Raw genomic sequence first — 18,364 nt, forward strand, 5'->3', positions numbered from 1 at the left:
ATCAAGCCAGAACTCTCAGTGTAGTTATGAACTCAGCCACTTTCACAGAATCAGAATCAGCCTATTTACCATTAAAAATAAAGAAAGAATCAAAGGATTTCTGTTTAAAGAAGAAATAAAGAAATGTGTGCATGCTTTTGTTTTTCGCAGGTTTGATTATCATGGCTGTGTCTTCACAGGTCCAGCAGCAGCTCATACAGAACGCTGCTGTCAGATTCCTCACCAACACACACATCACACCAGTCATCAGATCTGTACACCGGCATCCTGTGAGTGAAACGATAGACTTTTAAAATCCTGCTCCCTTTAGTAGCACTTAATAGTCTTGGCCCAAAATACCTATCAGCTACCTGCTAGTCCCTTACAAGGCATCCAGACCCCTCAGATACTCCAGGACAGGTTTCCTTTCTGTTCCCAGAATGTTAACCAATCAGGGCGAGGCTTATTTTAATTTCAAAGGCCATGACCTGTGGAACAGTCTGCCTCGTTGTTATCCTGGAAATCACGCTTGCCGTCAGTCCCTGACTATAAGTTCTACGTCTGAGATGTTGGTTTGTTCGTCTTTCCCGTTGGCTGCTTGATGTTTCTCTGAAGAAAAAAAAACACTGGAGACTGACTTCCTGGTTATTTACTTGTGGATCTCTGCAGTGGCTCAGATTCTCTTCCATCTTGCCACATTTGTGTTAACGATCTGTGACTTCTTTCCTGCGGTCTCCAAAACCTTTGCCTGGCCCTGATTTACCTTCTGCTCCCTCTTCACCGACTTAACAGCTTCACCTACGTGAGCACCTGGATTTGAACCCCTCCTTACAGCTTCCTAACAGACCTGTTGCCCTGTTACAAACATTTACAGGAGTGTGTGTGTGTTTGTGTTACCGCAGCTTTCAACAGTTATCGTTCAGCCTCGTCATCAAACTGTACTGTAATAATCTCAGTCTTTCTTCCTCTACCTGCTCAATTTGAGTTTTTTACAAACAATTCCTGCTCTCAACTGTGCAAATATAACAAGATGCAGTATTTCTTTTTTCTGGAAGCACCTCGTCAGTCATGCTTTTTTGTTTCTGTCATCGTGTCTCATACTACGTCTATTTAAATATCTAATGTACATGTACAACAGCACATCCATCCATCCATTTTCTTCCGTTTATCCGAGGTTTGGTCGCAGTGGAAGCAGGTAAAGTATGTCAACCTAGACCTCGCTCTCCCCAGCAACGTGTTCCTGCTCCTCCTGGGGGGTTCAGAGGCGTTCCCAGGCCAGACGAGATATAAAGACCCTCCAGCGAGCTCCGGGTCTACCCTGACACAGTAAACAGTAAAATAAGTATTTTACACTCTGACACAAAGATGTTTTGGGAATTTGGGGGATTTATTGATAATATATTATCAAGTAGAAAACAGTTATAGTTCAAGAAAAAGTCGACAGAACACAAGTTAGTAGGAGGGATCATGTGACTGTTGATGTCTGATAACAAGCAGCTACACTAGTCCACTACTGTGCCTGATCAGAATCTGCACTGAGGTTTATTTCCCTTTGAGAGGAGCTAAATCTGCTTCATGTTTTTGTATCATCACTAAGCGAGTACAGAACACCCTAAAAGACACCTACACACATGAATTAAACACCAGAGCTATAGTGTGTTTACATAGCAGGACAGACAGTCTAAGCTTTTTTTAATTTTTTTTTTATCGACAGCTAACATGTAAACTTTCACTTCAGGCTTTCATTTTGTCCGAGCTCTCCCCTTCTGTGCTCTCTCCTCCTCTGCCGCCAAAGCGCCGGCTCAGCTCTGATGTCACCACGGAGCAGCAGGATTTCTGAAAAGAAAAAAATGAAATACATCAGAAAGTATCAGGACACAGATTTTAAACTTTGGGCGTGGCAGCAGATACGCTAACACTGAAGTAAAACAGATACATGTATCGTCTTACTTTGCCATCCTTGGCCTGGTTTCGGGCTTTCGACAGGAGCTCCAGCAGAGCCAGAAGGAGTCCCACTCCCAGTCCCAGGCCCAGCAGGAGGAAGAGGCCCTGCAGGTTGTTGGAGTGCAGGGCCTCTGAGGCGGGGGTCCTGACTGCGCCTACACAGCTGCTGGCCCACCACTTGTCCCTCAGGTACGTCAGCTCTCCGGACTCGCTGAGCTTCAGGATGGCCAAGGTCAAGTTTTTAACCAGAGGGGAACCTGGTGGAGCAAAGAACCGGGGTGTGATGGAACTTATCATTGTAAACAAGACAACATGACTTCCTGTTCAAACACATCCTGAATTCTCTGGCAACAAAACTCCTGACAGATCATCACAACTCACCCAGAGGTGCAGCGATGGAGTACGCCCTCATGGCGATGACTTCCTGTGAGCGGGTCAGTGTGCAGTAACGAGCCACAGCCAGGTCCAGAGACACCGCCTCCCCGATGAAGGCAAAGTTCCCCTCCTGAGTCCGGCGGACCCCCTCCTCCATGCTGGCCGCGAAGCTCTTCTTACGTTCCATGTTCTGGTAGATCCGCCGGTGCACCGGGTTGTTGGAAGACTGTTGAAAGCAAACTATTTTAAGTTCCAGTCCATTCATGAACTGATCTCAGACTTTACGAGGCAGCGGAGATGACTGAAAGCTTTGTGTCAGAAGTTTGAACGTGCCTTAAAGAAGCCCATGGTGGACCCCCCCTCCACTGTGCCGTATTCGATCACATCCTGGTTGGCCAGGTCCTCAAAGCTCTTGATGGAGACATGCTTCTGCTTTGAGTGCAGCATGGAGTTCAGGTTGCCGAAGTAGCAGGCCAGCAGCAGTACAGCAAACAGCCACCAGATGGCGCTGACGAGTCGTCCTGACAGAGCTTTGGGGTGAGGACCGGCACCTGAGAGGAGCCAGACAAATGTGAAGGTTTAATTGAAAAGCACAGTATTTAAAAGAAAAGGAGGAGGGCAGTGTGTTTGTGCTCTGCGTGCGGCTCGGTTCAGAGCACGCCGTTGTGTCACCTTGCAGAGTCAGAGCTCCTGTGATGTACCAGAAGCTGTGCAGCAGAGTGAAGCTGTGCTGCTCTGAGTCCGTCTCTGACCATTCACAGGGACTGATCCTGCACAGAAACAACATCAGAACAACATCCACCAAAGTGACAGAGAAAACAGATATTACCGTCTTTTAGGGCTTTTAAGTGTTTAAACTCAAAGTGATGTGCAAAGGACCAACCAGGCCGACCCAATTTCATTTTATTTATCTATACCACTTTCTCCTGTTTGGGAGGAAGCCGGAGTACCAACATGCAGACTCCACACAGAGAGGAGACTGTCAGATGAGGATTCAAACCAGGAACCTCCAGCGCTGACCACAGCACCACCAGGCATGCTTCATTTATATATTTCACACACACACAAATATGTATGTATAAAATACAGCCATACTTGACTGTCATTAATTATAAAATAATCACATTATCACAGACGTTCTGAGAACTCATCAAACTCCGTCTTGTGTTTTTCTATCAAACGATCCTGAACCCTCTGAGACATTATTGAGGTGTCTTCGGCCCTGTTCCTACCACTCTGTAAAAATGACGAGCATTCTGAGAGTTTTGTGAGGAACACGTTGATATTTGCACTTACCTGCCAACCAGGAAAATGCAGACCCCCGTGAGCAGAAAGGCGATGAGCACACCGAACCACATGTCAGTGGAGAAAGGAGACAGCAGACTGAAGCTGCTCTCCTCAGAGGCCGCGTCGCTGCGCAGGATGAAGCCGATCCCCGTCTGCATGAAGGGCGTGGTCATGTCCACAAACTGCTCTCTGGTCGCTGTGAGGGTCAGCGGGGCCACGGCCAGGTCCGCGTCCTGATGGAGGGAACACAAACACAAAGGAGAAAACATGTTTTAAGGTTCATATCACTTATGTTTGACAGAAATCATCAGATGTGTTCCTTTTAGATTTCTTTGTATTTCAGCATTTGCTTTGTAAACAATAATAATGTAAATAGATAAGGGAAGTACGGAAGCCCAGAGATGCCATTCAGAAAGAAAATCTGTTATTTGTCATTGTTTACTTGTTTATTCACCTTAAAGGTCACATATGATGCTAAATCCACTTCCCTATGTTCCTCTAACTCTAATATGTGTCTCTAGTCTGTCTACAAACCCCCAATCATGAGTAAAGTCCATCCTCTCCGTCTTCTGCCTGCTCCACTTTTCTGAAAATGTGTGCTCAAACAGGCCGTTTGGAGATTTACCCTTCATGACATCACAAAGGGCAGTAGCCCCTCCCCCAGGTGGGTGACACCCCCACAGCTAGGTGTTTGTTCTGCCCTCTGAGTCTGCCTTCTCACCGTAAACAATAGGGTATGGCGCCAGAAAGACCGAGTACACCCAGAGAGGGGGCGTGGACACAGCTCATTTACATATTTAAAGGTACAGACACAGAAACAGCCTATTCTGAGTAGGGCTGAAATAGAGGGGTTTATAGGCATGATCAAACACAGGATCAGAGTGGGTTTAGAACTGTACAGCTGCATGGCAACTTACCCCCCTGATGACCTCTCCGATCATGCCGTTCCAGTTCCCGCTGGGGTCTATGGCTCCGTAGCGGTTGTCCTTCACCAGATGGGTTTTGTACCTGAAGCCCAGTTTCTTGGAGAGCTCAGAGATCAGGTCGATACAGTAACCCTCCAGCCCGGAGCCTTTACTCATCGCGTATGGATCCTCCTGTGGAAGACAGAAGAACAACTTTAACAATGGAGGGTCAGAGGTCACTGAAGCAGCAAAGGTGATAAAAACACTTTGAAGATGAAGAGGTTGTGTATTTTAGAAAAGATCAAATGGATTCAGTAATCAACAGATGCATCTGGGTGGAATATTTTACATTAAATCTTAATAACTGAACTATGCTTGAATTTAAATGTGGAAAAAGGTTTAAAAAACTTGACGGACTGTAGAGCACAGAGTTCACAGGATGGACAGCCTCATAGTCATTTGTAGAACTGTAGAAATGACAGATAGCTCTCTGAGTTAAAAGATGTTTTGTTGTTCTTAAAGGTCCAATCAGTGAGACCTGTAGTGAGTGAGATGATAAAGGTACCTTACTATATGATCAGACATTAAGGAAACATGCTATGTTGAAGTGCTGGCTTCTCTGACAACAATGCAGCAGCCAGTAATGTCCTCCTTCTAACTTTAGATTCTGGTCCTGAATGATCTGGATTTGTTTGGACCAGAGAAGGTAGGCGGTTTTAAGACCCCCCACACGGCCGTTTTGGTTTCCCTCGGTTTGCTAGGTTTGATATGACGACAAACCAACAGGTGTTGCTGTTGTACTAGAAGGTTGATTCTCTAAATGACTAACCATCTCGTCTGATCACTAGACTTTCTGTTTTTGTTTTTTTTTACCTTTAAGACTTTCTTTAGTTCTGTAAAAGTTCTTAGAAATGGTCAGAAATGATGGCTGATTAAAAAACGAGACCTTTTCTTCTTCACAAAGACTTGATTGAGCCATAATGACAGCTTCACAGCTGTTGGACGCCGCCGCCACCCTGGCCTTCTACACTAAAGACAGACAGAGAAAGAATACCTTTATGGTGGTGATGGATAACTCCTTGGCATCTGGAATGGAAAAAAAAAAACAAGCACAATAAATTCTGGATGTTGTAACTCAGTGAGTTAACATAATCAAGCATGAATATCAGCACAGATGAGAGAGGATTTGGTCTGAGCCAGTTCTTTGGCTGATTAGTGGTTTGGTTTGATGTCTGCAGACTTATGTGCAGAGCGCCCCTGCTGAAACCTAATGAAGTATTTTGTTTCTTTCAGTCCCTTCATGTGTTTTTCTCTCAGCCGCCGCAGTAAATAAGCCAAACAGCCAGCGGAGGACAAAGGCAGCGTTGTTGTCGCCTGTTTTTCAGGAGACTTGGAGAAAAGAGTCTTAGGTTCAAACTGGGCCCCTGTTGAGGGGATCAAAGCAGGGACCATCTATAAAAGATGTTTTTCACTCAAAAGCTAACCTCCTGGTTCTTATAAATGTGCCAAAAATGGCAGTTCCTCCAGTGTCCACTAGAGTCTGTCTCCTGCAGTGAGTCAGTCCCCATAGAGCCCCATGTTAAAATAAACATGTTTACAGCCTGGTACAAAAACAGTTTGGGTCTCTTTATGACAACTGTACTGTCTGAATGTTTATACTACTCACCTGTTTACATCATATTAAGGCTTAAAGTGATGTAGAATTAGGGGGCGTGGCCTCTTCGAGTGACAGGAGTGAAAAGTAAACAACAGTGATCAGCTGCAATCACACACAGATTTATCAGTCATTAACCAGTTTATTTGAAAGCTAATGAATTAGCCACATAGCTTGGTGTTTGCTAACACCTCATCTCCCTAGCTCCACCCTCTCCTCCATATATGGTCACTTCTGGCTCTAGAACAACCAACATGGCAGCGGCCAACATTTGAAACTCATAGCTTCCAAAAGGCAGTTGCTAAACCAATGGGTGACATCATATTGGCTACGTCCAATATTTAAACAGTCTTTGGTTTCACCATTATCCTTCAATCCTCTGTCCATCAAGTAGCCAAAGCAGGGGATGACCCCCCTCCCACCCCCCACCCACTCCCACACATTACCCCTGACATCCAGAGTTGTTTTCTTTTTGGTATAACTGTGACCAATGGCATTCCCAGCATGTCCAGCAGGCCCTAACATGCCCTGCCAGGGTCGCTCAGAGAAAGGAGGGGGGGGCAGAGCGGAGGTGCCAGGGGTGCAAGTTCATTATAACTGCATTTGTTGACAAAAGCAGGCCCCGGTGGGGTCATATAAAGCCCATGACATCCCATCAGCCCCCTCCAGAGAGGATGGCAGGACCTACGATGTGCGGAGATGCCTGTCAGTTCACGGCCCCCTCCCCCACCCCTCAACGATTAATTGATTTATCACAGTGCTTTCTGGACCGCAGCACGGCAGCAGCCCCTCCACTGGTGAGAAATGGGACGCTGCCACAGAGGACGACGCCCCCTCTGTGCTTTGTAAGGACTCCAGTTGTCCAGCAGGGCCGGCGGAGGGAGACAGTCTAATGTGACCAATGATTTGGGAGCATGACCCCGGTCTCATGGGTCAGCCAGAGCCCACAGAGCTTTGACTCTGCAGACAGCCAGCAGGGACAGGCCTGCCCCGGAGGAAGGGATCATCCCATCGGCCGAATGATAACTGAGAGACTGAAGAAGACATTTAATTTGGGATCTGCCTACTTAATCGCATCTTGAAAGCAATCAGTAACTGTGTCAGTTGAAGGCTGAAATAAATCTGTCCAATCATCTTACAGGTATTGGAGGATTTACCTGCCTGTCTACCAGCGTGCTCTCTGCACATGCACTCATTTCAAATAAGCTGACCCTTCAAAAGCAGCCCGGTAGACAATCAGGTTTTGAGATTTTAATCATTTTGAACTTGATTCAATCGACAATTAATGACATTTTGGAGCTGTAAGCTTTGCTCTGCTAAATTCTGCAATAATTAACGTAATCAAAGTCTTAATTGTGGACATTGGCTTCTTCACATTCTGAAGGACTGTGGTCTTAAAGGTACAGTGTTTAATAACATCTACAGGTCGCTCTGTGTCTGACAACCACGTTACACTTAGTTACGGCAGTTATGGAGTAATCAGCGACAGTAAACTGCAGTTTGAAAGTATGGAGGTGAAACATTCACAACCCAAACAAGAGCACATGCAGAGTGTGCTCAGGTAGGCAGGGAGAGAGGGGAGGAGCTATGCAGGGACATGTTATTGGACAGATTTGGACACGACATAAACTCTGTAGAGAACGCTGCTTCCTGAACCCCGGTACCAGACAGATACAGAGCAGTGCAGCATTGTCCATTAGAACATAAATCCAACATTCTGAACGATTAAACCACGCTGCAGGAAAGCTGCTAAGACTGGTGTGAAGTCATAATCACGCTTCTGTGCAGACTGAAATCCCTCAGATTATCAGAGTGATGTTGGCATTGTGTAAAACACAACCAAGAGGATAGAAGAAGCCGCAGAAACAAAAAGGTTCCAGTGATGCATTTCAGGTCAAATTAAAGTAATCAATAAAAGCATGAAAAAAACGACTTCTCAAAGTGAGTGACACTTCAGTTCAGGTCAGAAGGGTTTATTTAGTGTTTTACCTTTTTGTGACATTAAACTTTGCACAGTATAAGAATTCAGATTTGCAAAGATTGATTTGAGTCCAACCGACAGACTTGTGTTACAGCAGGTCATCTACTTTTACCTGTCAGTCATCTTATTACAGATACACACAGGGTGCATACAGGACAATATGCAAAGGAAACATTGTTCTTTGGTTTAAGGGACAAGTCTGAAATCACAGAGATGATTTTTTTTCCCCATCACAGCAGCTCTTCTTTGCAGAAGTTTGCAGAACTGAAACTCAAAGATGAACCTTTTTTGGCCTTTAAAATAAATACGAGATGACAGTGTTTATCTCCGATATAGACAGAGCCGAGGGAGGCGAGGTCGAGTCAAAATGTGCATTTCATGTTTAAACAGTTCAGCAGGTAATTAATAAAGGGTTTGTTCTGCAACAAAAAAAACAAGAATCCTGCTTGAAAAACTGAATTGAATCCACATAAAGCCCCATGTGATGCAGAGTTTCAGCCTTACCTGCAGCGAGCCATGCAGTCAGAGCGGCCACGCAGAACACCAGAGACAAGCTGCTTCTCATGTTGACACAAACCTGAGAAATGATGGATGAATACTTTTCTTTAAACATGATTATTTAAATGATACTTGATTAAATATGTGACACACTTTGATGGAGAACAAAAGCGTCCTTACCTCAGCTTCTTCAGCTGCAGCGTGGATGAAAAACCTCGACACCAGAAACTTGTGGAAGAAAATCACTACAAGTGTGCAGACTGAAGTGAGGGACGGGTTGTGTGCAGAACAATGTAGTGGGGTTTATATGGGGGAGCACATGGGGGGGAGGAGATATGAACCTCAAACGAGACTGAACTTGTGATCGTCGGGCAGAGGTTTTAGATAGAAGATAATAAATGATTACAGTCAGATTTATTCCCAGGAAAGATTATTGCAACATCTTCAAGTTCAGGCACGTTTGAAAGATTTAGATTTTTTCCTCCTCCCTGCGGTCCATCGTATAACAAGAAATGATATAATCTTCATGAACAAAGCATCATTTATTGTGCTACGTTTTTGGGGTCAGTTGGTGTGTTTCAGGACCTGACAGTTGCTGCACTTGTTTTTGTAAGATTACATAAGAGGATCTTACAGGGAGGGAGTTACAGGGGTGGGGTTTGGGTTGGGGGGAGTGGGAGTGTAATGAGCTTACAGTTGGATGGATCGGAGGTCCAGGGGAGTATGGGGGAAGAAGCTTTGTTCCGGAGTGCATTTGTAATCCTGAGGGACTCCTTAAAATATGTCAGAGAGCGTAATGTAAAGACAAAACATCAGATTGTTTCAGCTGTTCTTAACAGTCGGAGCTCACGGGGGCAATTACAGAAAACAGCCAAAACAAGCGATGTTCCTCTTCCTTGGATTGAAGAACATCAATAAGAAATTATTTCTTATCTACGTTGATTTAAATCTGGAAGTTAGATCTAGTTTTGGTTATTTTCCTGCAAAAAGTCCCTTCAGGTTTCACCGTCAGTCTACCAACCCTGCCCTGGTTTATCTGCACAAACCCTTCAAAAACAAGCAGCGATTTCATCTAGGAAGGAGGGGCCGCATTCACTCTGTGAGACAAAAACATTCTCTCAGGCCTGAAGTGCTGGACGGGGCCTGGAGGTTGCAGATGAGAGGCCAAGCCGTGCCAAACTGTCCGGATAAATACGGCTTCAAGAGGGACTCGGGGGCTTCTCTCAGAATCCTAATGAAGTCGTCTTTTGTGTTTGTGTACCGGCTGGAGAGGAGTCTGTGGCGCTAAAATGAGCATGTCGCGCTTCACAAAGTCTCACAGAGTCGAGGAAGAGGCCCGGCAGTGTGTGACGGAGCGCCAGAGGTGGCCGTAAGAAAGCCCAGGCTCGGACTGACGAATCAGACGAGTCCAGAGAGAACACACTGGGATGTTTTTGTTTTTCTCAGATTAAAGGGTTAAAGTCAAACCTGTCTGGGATCTTTACCAAAGCTGTCATAAAAAACAGGTTTTGTAAATCTGGCTTGTGTGCTGATTTTACACCGAAGTCACTCTGCAAAGGCTCTCATGCAGCTGCTCTAAAAGAACAAGACAGGACAAAGGAACATTATCAAAGCAAGTCAAACTAATGCATGAAGTTCATACCACTGTCTGCTTTGCTGGAATGCTTACACATATGCAAAAGACAGCTCAAGGTTTGACTTTCAGGGTTCAATAAAATGTTTTAGCTCCAAAGATCGACCTCCATTTAAACCTCTTGAGCTGTTTTCACACATGCACTCCTGAAAATTTCTCAAGGAATTTCTCCTAATATTCTCCTGACCTGGTTGTTCACACATGCACCTCACAGAGGGAAACTATCCCTGTCAGACAGGAGGGGGGGGCGGACGGTCTCCTGAAGTCCTCTATACGAGGCTATAATGAGAGTATTTGTCTTTTTATCAATGCTACGTGTAGTTAAAGAGAATCTCAGTGTGAATTAAAGAGTGGAGAAGAACATACTGGAGAACAGGAAACATGCAGCAGCAGGTTCATTAGAGCACAGAGATGGTAGAGGTGGCGTGCAGATAGTCTATGGTTGTGCAGCGATCACAGGGAATAAAGGTCACCACCCCCTCCCACTGGCTCTAGGTGAATTCTCCTGATCGGGTTCACAGATGCAGCTCACCCCGAAAAGTTTTATGCAAGTGTAAAAGGTGTTTATAATGTTTGTTGTTGTTCTCGTCTTTGGATTTAAAATATTGAATTCTTGAAATAAAGCTGGAGAAGAAGCTGCAAAGAGCGCTGATGGTTTGGCAGATTACGGGTGCTCTGCTGGACAAACTTGAATGTTTTCTGCAGAGTTTCTTAAGTTAGTTCACTGGAAACATTTGTGCAGACGTCCATATTCATCAGTGAGAGGCTGATGCTAAAGTTTTGTTTTATTCTCTCCTCTGTTGGTATAAGGAAGTGTTGTTTGGCAGGATTGATCAGTATTATAATGTTGTTAGAGTAAGCTGATACCAACAGAACTTCACTGGCTCCCCTACAGGTATGAATGAATCATTCACTAATGCTGCTTAGTGTTGTTCCCCGTGTGTGAGAGCTGTTTGGAAGGGGGTTCAAATTTTGCAAAGATCTTTGTTTTCAGGGAACGATTGAATACTTGTACACATTTTCATGGAATAAATACAAAAAACCTGCATAAGTATGACTTTATTTTACTCCAACGTTCTTAGAAAGTCTAAATGAAAGCCTAACAGAAGAAGAACCTGGGTGGTAAGCGACCTTGAAAAGATGTTTTTCTCTCCTTTAATGACTGGGTGAGCTCGTCGTCTCGTCAACTCTTTGTCCTGGAACATTCTCTGTTCCTGCAGGGGGTCTGGTTTTTTTTTTTCTCCAAAAAGGTTGGGAGAGGTGACGGCTGGTAAACACAGACCCAAGCAGAGTCCATAATTAGAGTCCGAGCGGAGTCTGCCAAAACCAAGGCCAAGAGGCCTTTACATGTCAGCTTGTGTGAGGCTCACTTTAACTGGCCCTCTTTGTCTCAGTGCTCACACGGCTGCTGACAGATTAAGTGTTCAAGAGAAGAAATGAGCTGTGAAACGAGCAATAATATTCATTTGAGATTTATTCAGGTCATAATTACACAGTTTGAATTAAATATTGCCCCCAAAAAATGTTGCACAAACAAACTGGCATGGCAGTGCAAACATGACAGCAGGCCGACGAGTAAACGTGCTTCGGTACGGATCATCTCCATCTTGTGTTTGTACCACTGACCAATGAGAACACGGAGTTTCAGACGTGATCATCAGAAGTTTGGACTATTAACAAATCATGTAAAAAGTTTTTTAGTAACAAAGCACAGCGTCAGGACAAACATTACAGTGCATCATAGACATGCAGTGGACTAAAAAAGACTAAAGTCAGCATGAAGAGGAGCTCAGTGCTGTGACATGCCACAGAGCAGAATGTTGGCAGTTTGGTCCAATTACAACATAAACACTACACATGGAGTACTAAGAATGAGGATCTTTTGTCCTGCATGTGGAAATATTCCTTTTTAATTCTTCAGCGAGGACACGAGAAGCCGTAGCTTGAAGCAACAAACTGTACATTATGGTTGATGTGATCGCATGCCATCTTTTTCAAAGTATTGCTCGTGGATGGATCCGCTGATTATAAAGCATCTCATTGTTATAACTCAGATAAAAGAATTTAAAAAAAGAAATGGGTCATTTAAAATTGTGCTCTCTAAGTTGCGATCGATGCTACCGTGTGCTCAAGTCAAGTAAAAAAAAAAAAAAGACTTTGACATGAGAGTGAAGGAGAGTCAACGTAAACATCTATTTAAAAGCTCCAGGGTCGACTAAATACATTCTGGCAGTTATCTAAGGTTATGTGCAGACAGATGACGGAGCTTCAGGAGTGCTCAGGTTAAAAAAGAAGGGATGTGACGATGTGGAAACACTCGGCTGTTAGAACCAGTTCTCAGAGATTTTCTGCTGGATTTGCAACATTTTCTAAAAAAAGAAAAAAAAAACATGTGACTGTATTCCAAAACAAGTTTCTCGCTGTGTCTCTCACGCTCAGTTCCAAGTCAGCCAGTTCTTAGAGTTTGAGCATGAAAAAGACTTCACTGTTTTCAGGGTCTGGGGAGGAATGGGACTGTCTCGGGGAGGGGGCGTCGTGGGGGGCGAGCTGACTCAGCAGGTCCTGGCTGCTGCAGGGACTCCGGGCCACGCAGCACGCCCCTTCAGGGTTCCCCCGCTCCTCGATGGGGCTGCCAACACTCCCACTACCAGAGAGGCTAAAGCTAGCACTCCTGCCCTGGACCAGGCCCTGGAGCCTCTGCCTCTCCTGGGCCTTCTTAGCCCTGTTGGCGATGTAGCGCACCCGGCTCTGGCTCCTGGAGGAAGTCCTCCTCACCAGGGTCTCCTCCTCCGGCTCCTCCTGGGGCTCTGCAGCTCGGGTTTTGTTGAAGTCGCTGGCCGTCAAGGGCTCCACATCGGTCAGCCGCCGTAGTTGTTCTGTGAGGTCGCTGGGCGGCCGTGGTTTCCGCGGGCTGCCCCTGCGGAGCTGGTCTCTGGCGGGCCTGACGATGAAGCTGCGGCTGATGCTGCGGTACTTGCTGTCAAAGTTACAGGAGATGTCGTCGGAGGTCAGGTCACCGAGGCTCTTGGACATGGAGGCTGCAGATGTTTGAACTGCAGCTGCTGCGGTGGACGGTCTGCTGGACGCTGACTGCTTCAGCCCCTCCATGTAGAGCCGGCTCCAGGTGTGCCTCCTCTGAGTCAGTCTCCCGGGGGAGTCCAAAGAAGCCTCCTGCGGGGGCTGCAGGGGGCGGGGCTTCAGCTCATCCTCATCACACTCACTTTGTTGAAGGTTGGGGTTGGACTTGCTCTTGCTGACTCGCAGGGTGTCGTAGGAGACCAACGCTGAGTGACGACAGTTGACCCAGGGGGGGTCGAAGGCGCCGCTGGCGGCGGCGGGCAGGCTCTTCCTGGCCAGGTTAGGCAGGGACAGGTCGATGACTGTGTCACTGGAGGAGATACTGGAGGACGAGGACATGCTGTCTCTGTGGCTGTCCGGCTCTAACTTGCTCCACAGGCGGTCGTTCATGGTAGCGTCCATGCAGACCTCTGGTACTGCTGACTGGACCTGATGGTCTGATGCTACAGCGACCAGAACTTGACCCTCGCTCTTTGTTCTTCTTACTGGTATGTGTGTTGGCAGGTTGCTGAAAAGCGCTCTCCTGGCCTGGGCTGTCTTTGCTGCTGCAGCCGGAGGCTCTGTTCTGCTGCTGGACTTTAACTCTGCTGGATCATTTTTCTTCTCTGTCAGAGCTTCTCGGTCCTCGCTCTGGTTTTGGGTGTGCTCCATCAGTGAGGGGGGGCTTCTGTTGGCCTGGGCTTCTTGACTGCACTGTGATGGAACAGTTTTCTCGGTGGGGTTCTTGAGGGGGGAATCTGTTGTTCTAGAAAGGATAGACGGTTCCTTAAAGTCTCTGATCACCTTGTCTGCCACCCCGTTGGAAGGGAGGGCCAACGGGGAGTCTGATTTTATTGCTGAGGATGACGAGGACGGTGGTGAAGATGAGGAGTGATGGGGAGACAAGCTTTCTTCTGGAGTGGAGACAGAGCGGATGAATCGTGGCTTTCTGGCCTCTTCAGAGTTTAGTGCAAGAAATGGAGGAGAGGGAGCTGGTTCCTGCACTGAGGAAGAGTCTGTGGGGAGAGGGACGACAAAGACATTTATCATCAATGCAGTCTGAGCTCATCTGATCTGCTTGCTCTATATAAGTGCGCCATGATACCAGGATTTAGCCTCCTTTCTTTTTCTAAAGAAGGTTAATTACTTGCTCCTGTGGCCCTTAAATATATGTTTGTAATGCTACAGCTGATTCATTTTATGCATGTGCTTTACAATGTTTGCATTTTGCAGTTTCTTTTTGGAGCTCAGGTTTAGCAACGTTATACACATGTATTTAAATATGGACGAGCAGAATAGATCTCCTTTAAATAACACTAACAGTACATTGGTTTAACCATGGAGAAAACAACATTTTAAAGGCCAGTGATTGTGACAAATTGTAAATATCTACGTCGTGCATGGTGCTCTCTTTACTTTAACAAATGCATTTTTTTTAATGTGAAAATGAAGCAGAATATGTTTTTCAGACTCCCCCCCAGCGGTGAGACAGATATGGACCATGAGAGAAGCAGGTGGGTGAGACAGAGAGATGGTGAAAGTCTGACAGGATGAAGTTTAAGGATTGCATGCAGTCAGCGGTTTTACCTGGCTCTGGTCATCCCCTCAATTCTGCACTAGGAACAGAGAAGGCGTGCAAAAAGGGACAGAGAGGAAAAAAGGAGTTTAGCAAAACCGGGAAGAAAGAGGGAGAACCGGGGCGAGGACAAAGCTTAAAAGGACAGAGAAGCATCTTAAGATTTGACATGAGAACAAACATCAGAGCATTCATTTTTACACTGAAAGGAAAGAAAAGACAGTTACCTTAAACATTAGGGAGAAAGCATCTTATGACATAACAGATCAACTCCCCACACATGCACAGTTAAACTCCTGAGAACATCACATGATATACTGAGGAGGGCTGACAGGGGAGTGGAGCTGGACTCCCCTCAAATCATGTGAAGGAGGAAGAGGTCTTCAGCTGGACGTCAGAGCCTTGTGACTCCCCTCGTTCAGTCAACTTTTGAATGTCAATTTGTCAAGATTGTTTAAGACTCATTGCTTCATTTGAATGTTTCTGAGTTTACAGGAAACTTTGTGAACTCTCATAACTCAGTGTAATGTACTTCACATCATGCTAGAGGTTTCCAGCTCTGAGTTTAGGGTTCTATGTTTCTTGAGATAATCTTCATCCAAATAACACATTTAAGCTACAAGTAGTGCTGTCCTCTTTAGGTTGGAACTTACCACTTCTTTCGTCTGTGTAGCACGGGGGGGTGGTATCGGGTGCAGGTGTTTTACGGCACAGAGAAGAAAGTTAAAATCAGTTCATTGAAAAGTGAAGAGTTGAAATGTTTGGATGAAAGCTAGAAAATCTAGAACGATACTCTAGTGGGTGACAACGCAAAGAAGCTTATTATGGTGGACGTTTTTTCAGCAAACTACCGGGGACACAGGATGACGAGGTGGGTTTCATTTAGGAGGGGGGAGGGATTCTGAGGCTACCAAACGCTCCTGGTCTGGAGGCTAACAGGGAGTCTACAGTGAAGGAGTCCCACTACAGCTACTACGGGTTCACTGCTGATTCAGCATCTAATCCTTCTTACCGGAGAAGAACATGGGGGACTTATGGCGCAACTCTTCCATTTTCTGGGCGAACAGGGCGTTCATCTCCCGCTGCAGGGTGCCCACCGCCCTCTTACGGCTGTCGAGGACAGAGCGGGGAGGCAGCATAGGAGGAGACTCCAAGCTGCTCAGACTGCAGAAGCTGTCACAGCTGCTGCTGTCACTGAGCGACAGACCGTCGGTGCTGTTAGTGAGCAGGGCGAGCCCCGAGCCACAAACGGAGCCGTAGTTGGGGGGCGTGGCCTGCTGCCAGCGGAGGTTGCTCCTGCAGTCTGGTGTGAGGCCGGGCGCTGGTGTGACGGTGTTTGTGGAGCGTCTGCGGGGAACGCTGCAGGAGCGGCTGTTCCTCTGTGAGCTGTCGGGCTGAGGGCGCATGTGCTGGGCTCCCAGAGTTTGTCTGGCTCTGGTTCTTTGGAAGGGGACCGGTCTGAGGAGAGCCTGGGGCGAATACTCAAACTGGGTTTCAAAGCATGACATGGGTAGCGGAGGAGTCTGCTGAGACTCGGACTGGACGGTGAGGGGCTGCGGCTGGGCGACAGACTCGGGCTTAACTTGTTTTTTTGCAGATGAGGAGCGGCTACTTCTCTCCTGTTTCTCCCCTTCTGACATTTTGGACTTACATGCCGGGTTTTCTTTAACCTGGCACTTCCTCTCCGCCTCTGGACTCTCCTTGGTGCCGAGCACACATGTAATGCAGTTGGAGGACATCCCCACCTTGCCTGAGCTGTTCAGTGCGACGCGGGCGAACACGCCGGGCTTCATGTCAAGCGGGTCATGAAATCTGAGGCGACTGGCCCGTTTCAGAGGCTCGCTCATGGGCCGTCGCTGAGCAAAAAGAGGGCTCTTACCTTTACCCTCCTCAGGGTGAAAAGCCCCATTGGTGTCAGGACGGTCCCAGGGGCCCTTGGCTTGATGCGATGCCAGCGAGTCCCTGCTGCGGTGTTGTGGTGTTGTGGTCTGGTGAGAGGCGGCAGCAGAGGCCTTGTCCCGGTCCTCAGACTCTCGCTCCTCACTCGCGCCCTCTGAGCTGTAGTCTTTGGTGTCGATTTCTGGGAAGCCCTTCTTGATTTTGGGCTGGCCTTTGGTGGGTGCACTGGCAGTGCGGCGCAGGAGGTGGGCGCCGAACGGGTGCTTACGGCTGTGCTGTGCAGCAGCATGGCTGTCTAGGGAAGCCTGCTTTGGGTTTCTGTGAAACAGCCCTTTTATGCCGCTGACCGCTCTGGCCTGAAACAAACAGAACATCATCGTCAAACACACAACCAACCATTACAAACCAGACGATTAGGTCATGTTAGGGTGACATGAAAACAATGTTTGTCATAATGCAGGTAGCATAGATTCACGCTGCATTAATGGAATATTATATGGGCAGTTTATGAATAGAGAGCATGCTTAAAAATTCAAGAAATCCATCAATATTCACTTGAATAAAATGTCCAGCAGTATCACATGGGAATGATCACTCTTAGACACGATCATTCAGTGATATTGCTGCTTTGGTGGAAGTACAAGTTAGCCTGTTAGACAGTTAGAGAGTCAACACATGTGTACAAAGCAGCTCTGCTCCCAGTGGGAAATGATTAGTGAGGGGAAGACATGCCTGGAGGTGTTCGAGCTTTACATACAGGGAACACCTTCTGAAGATGAACACAGTGATCACAATCACAGCTAGGAAAAAAAAAAATTCACTTCTTTTGCAGCAAAACAACAGAAAGAGTTATTTTAATTAACACTGCAGTCACAAAGAGACCTGTCATTTTTCCTTACAGGTTCATTTTTCTATAAGCAAACACTGCATTTAAATCATGAGGCTTTATCTCGTTGAATTTTTGATGATGTCTAAAAGAATCCACATTGCTTAAAAGAATGTTTCTGTCAATCCGATATAAAGATGTGAAGCTGGTGTTGAAACTGTAAACCTGACTGTCACACAAAAAAAGAAAAAACACTGTTTGGACATTTTCTGTGCGTTGCAGTGCTGCACGGTGAAGGTCAAAGGTCACAAAGACGGGGTCAGAAACGATGAGGGTGGAGAGGTGATGACGGTGTGTGTCACTATGAAGGACAATATGACAACGGAGCCTCAGTGGGACGAGGCATCACATGACACAAGCAGAAAACATCTGTCAATCAAACGTTTGAACACGGTGAGAGAAGAAGTAGATCCAAACAACGAGTGTTAACTCGTCTTTGAACAGGGAAAGAGAAAGTCAAAAGAAAAAGACAGAAAGAAAAGAAAAGACTGAGTAGAAAAAGAAAAACTACTGGATCACTCTGAAGTCATTAACGCACACACCACCTAGCCCACCGGCTCCTCTCTCCTTGCTTCCGTCCTTCCTTCCTCCCACACCTTGCCTCATTACACAGCTTTGTTTATTGTGTATTTTAGATAATATTTACCAGTAGTACAGAGACGCTGAAGTACATTAACAAGCTTACTGATG

The 18,364-nt window shown here is 46.3% G+C and overlaps 2 protein-coding genes across 7 annotated transcripts in view; both read right to left on the reverse strand.

Moving 5' to 3' along the window:
- Nucleotides 1-1,345: 1,345 nt before the first annotated feature.
- si:ch211-251b21.1 (uncharacterized protein LOC571720 homolog) lies at nt 1,346-8,959 on the reverse strand. Its single transcript, XM_065961589.1, has 10 exons — nt 8,804-8,959; nt 8,630-8,702; nt 5,545-5,576; nt 4,503-4,682; nt 3,595-3,818; nt 2,971-3,068; nt 2,632-2,849; nt 2,305-2,524; nt 1,930-2,180; nt 1,346-1,815 (listed from the first exon to the last, which is right to left on the reverse strand). Exons 2-10 carry the CDS (start codon nt 8,688-8,690, stop codon nt 1,714-1,716), a joined length of 1,386 nt encoding a protein of 461 aa, XP_065817661.1. The 5' UTR covers nt 8,691-8,702; nt 8,804-8,959; the 3' UTR covers nt 1,346-1,713.
- Nucleotides 8,960-11,712: 2,753 nt separating this feature from the next.
- The window catches only part of plch2a (phospholipase C, eta 2a), a 162,960-nt gene continuing 156,308 nt past the window's right edge, over nt 11,713-18,364 (reverse strand). For 4 of the 6 annotated variants that reach the window (XM_065961558.1, XM_065961560.1, XM_065961559.1 and 1 more), the window contains 2 exons: nt 16,769-17,144; nt 11,713-14,329 (listed from right to left, as the gene is read on the reverse strand). In XM_065961558.1, coding sequence (XP_065817630.1) covers nt 12,714-14,329; nt 16,769-17,144 — 1,992 coding nt within the window. In that variant the 3' untranslated portion in view covers nt 11,713-12,713. Of the gene's footprint in view, nt 14,330-14,900; nt 14,930-16,768; nt 17,145-18,364 lie in introns of all 6 variants that reach the window. The other 2 variants (XM_065961561.1, XM_065961562.1) reach the window with 2 other exon arrangements.

The sequence above is a fragment of the Labrus bergylta genome, chromosome 12 (assembly GCF_963930695.1).
Source record: "Labrus bergylta chromosome 12, fLabBer1.1, whole genome shotgun sequence".
Taxonomy (NCBI): Eukaryota; Metazoa; Chordata; class Actinopteri; order Labriformes; family Labridae; genus Labrus; species Labrus bergylta.

What these genes read in the sequence shown, in the direction of transcription:
- si:ch211-251b21.1 (XM_065961589.1), bottom strand. Translation starts at nt 8,690, where the DNA reads ATGAGAAGCAGCTTGTCTCTGGTGTTCTGCGTGGCCGCTCTGACTGCA. An exon ending in TGCATTTTCCTGGTTGGCAG is followed by an intron (nt 3,069 to 3,594) that starts GTAAGTGCAAAT and finishes GTTTCTGTGCAG; the next exon opens with GATCAGTCCCTGTGAATGGT. An exon ending in ACCAGGCCAAGGATGGCAAA is followed by an intron (nt 1,816 to 1,929) that starts GTAAGACGATAC and finishes TTTTCTTTTCAG; the next exon opens with AAATCCTGCTGCTCCGTGGT.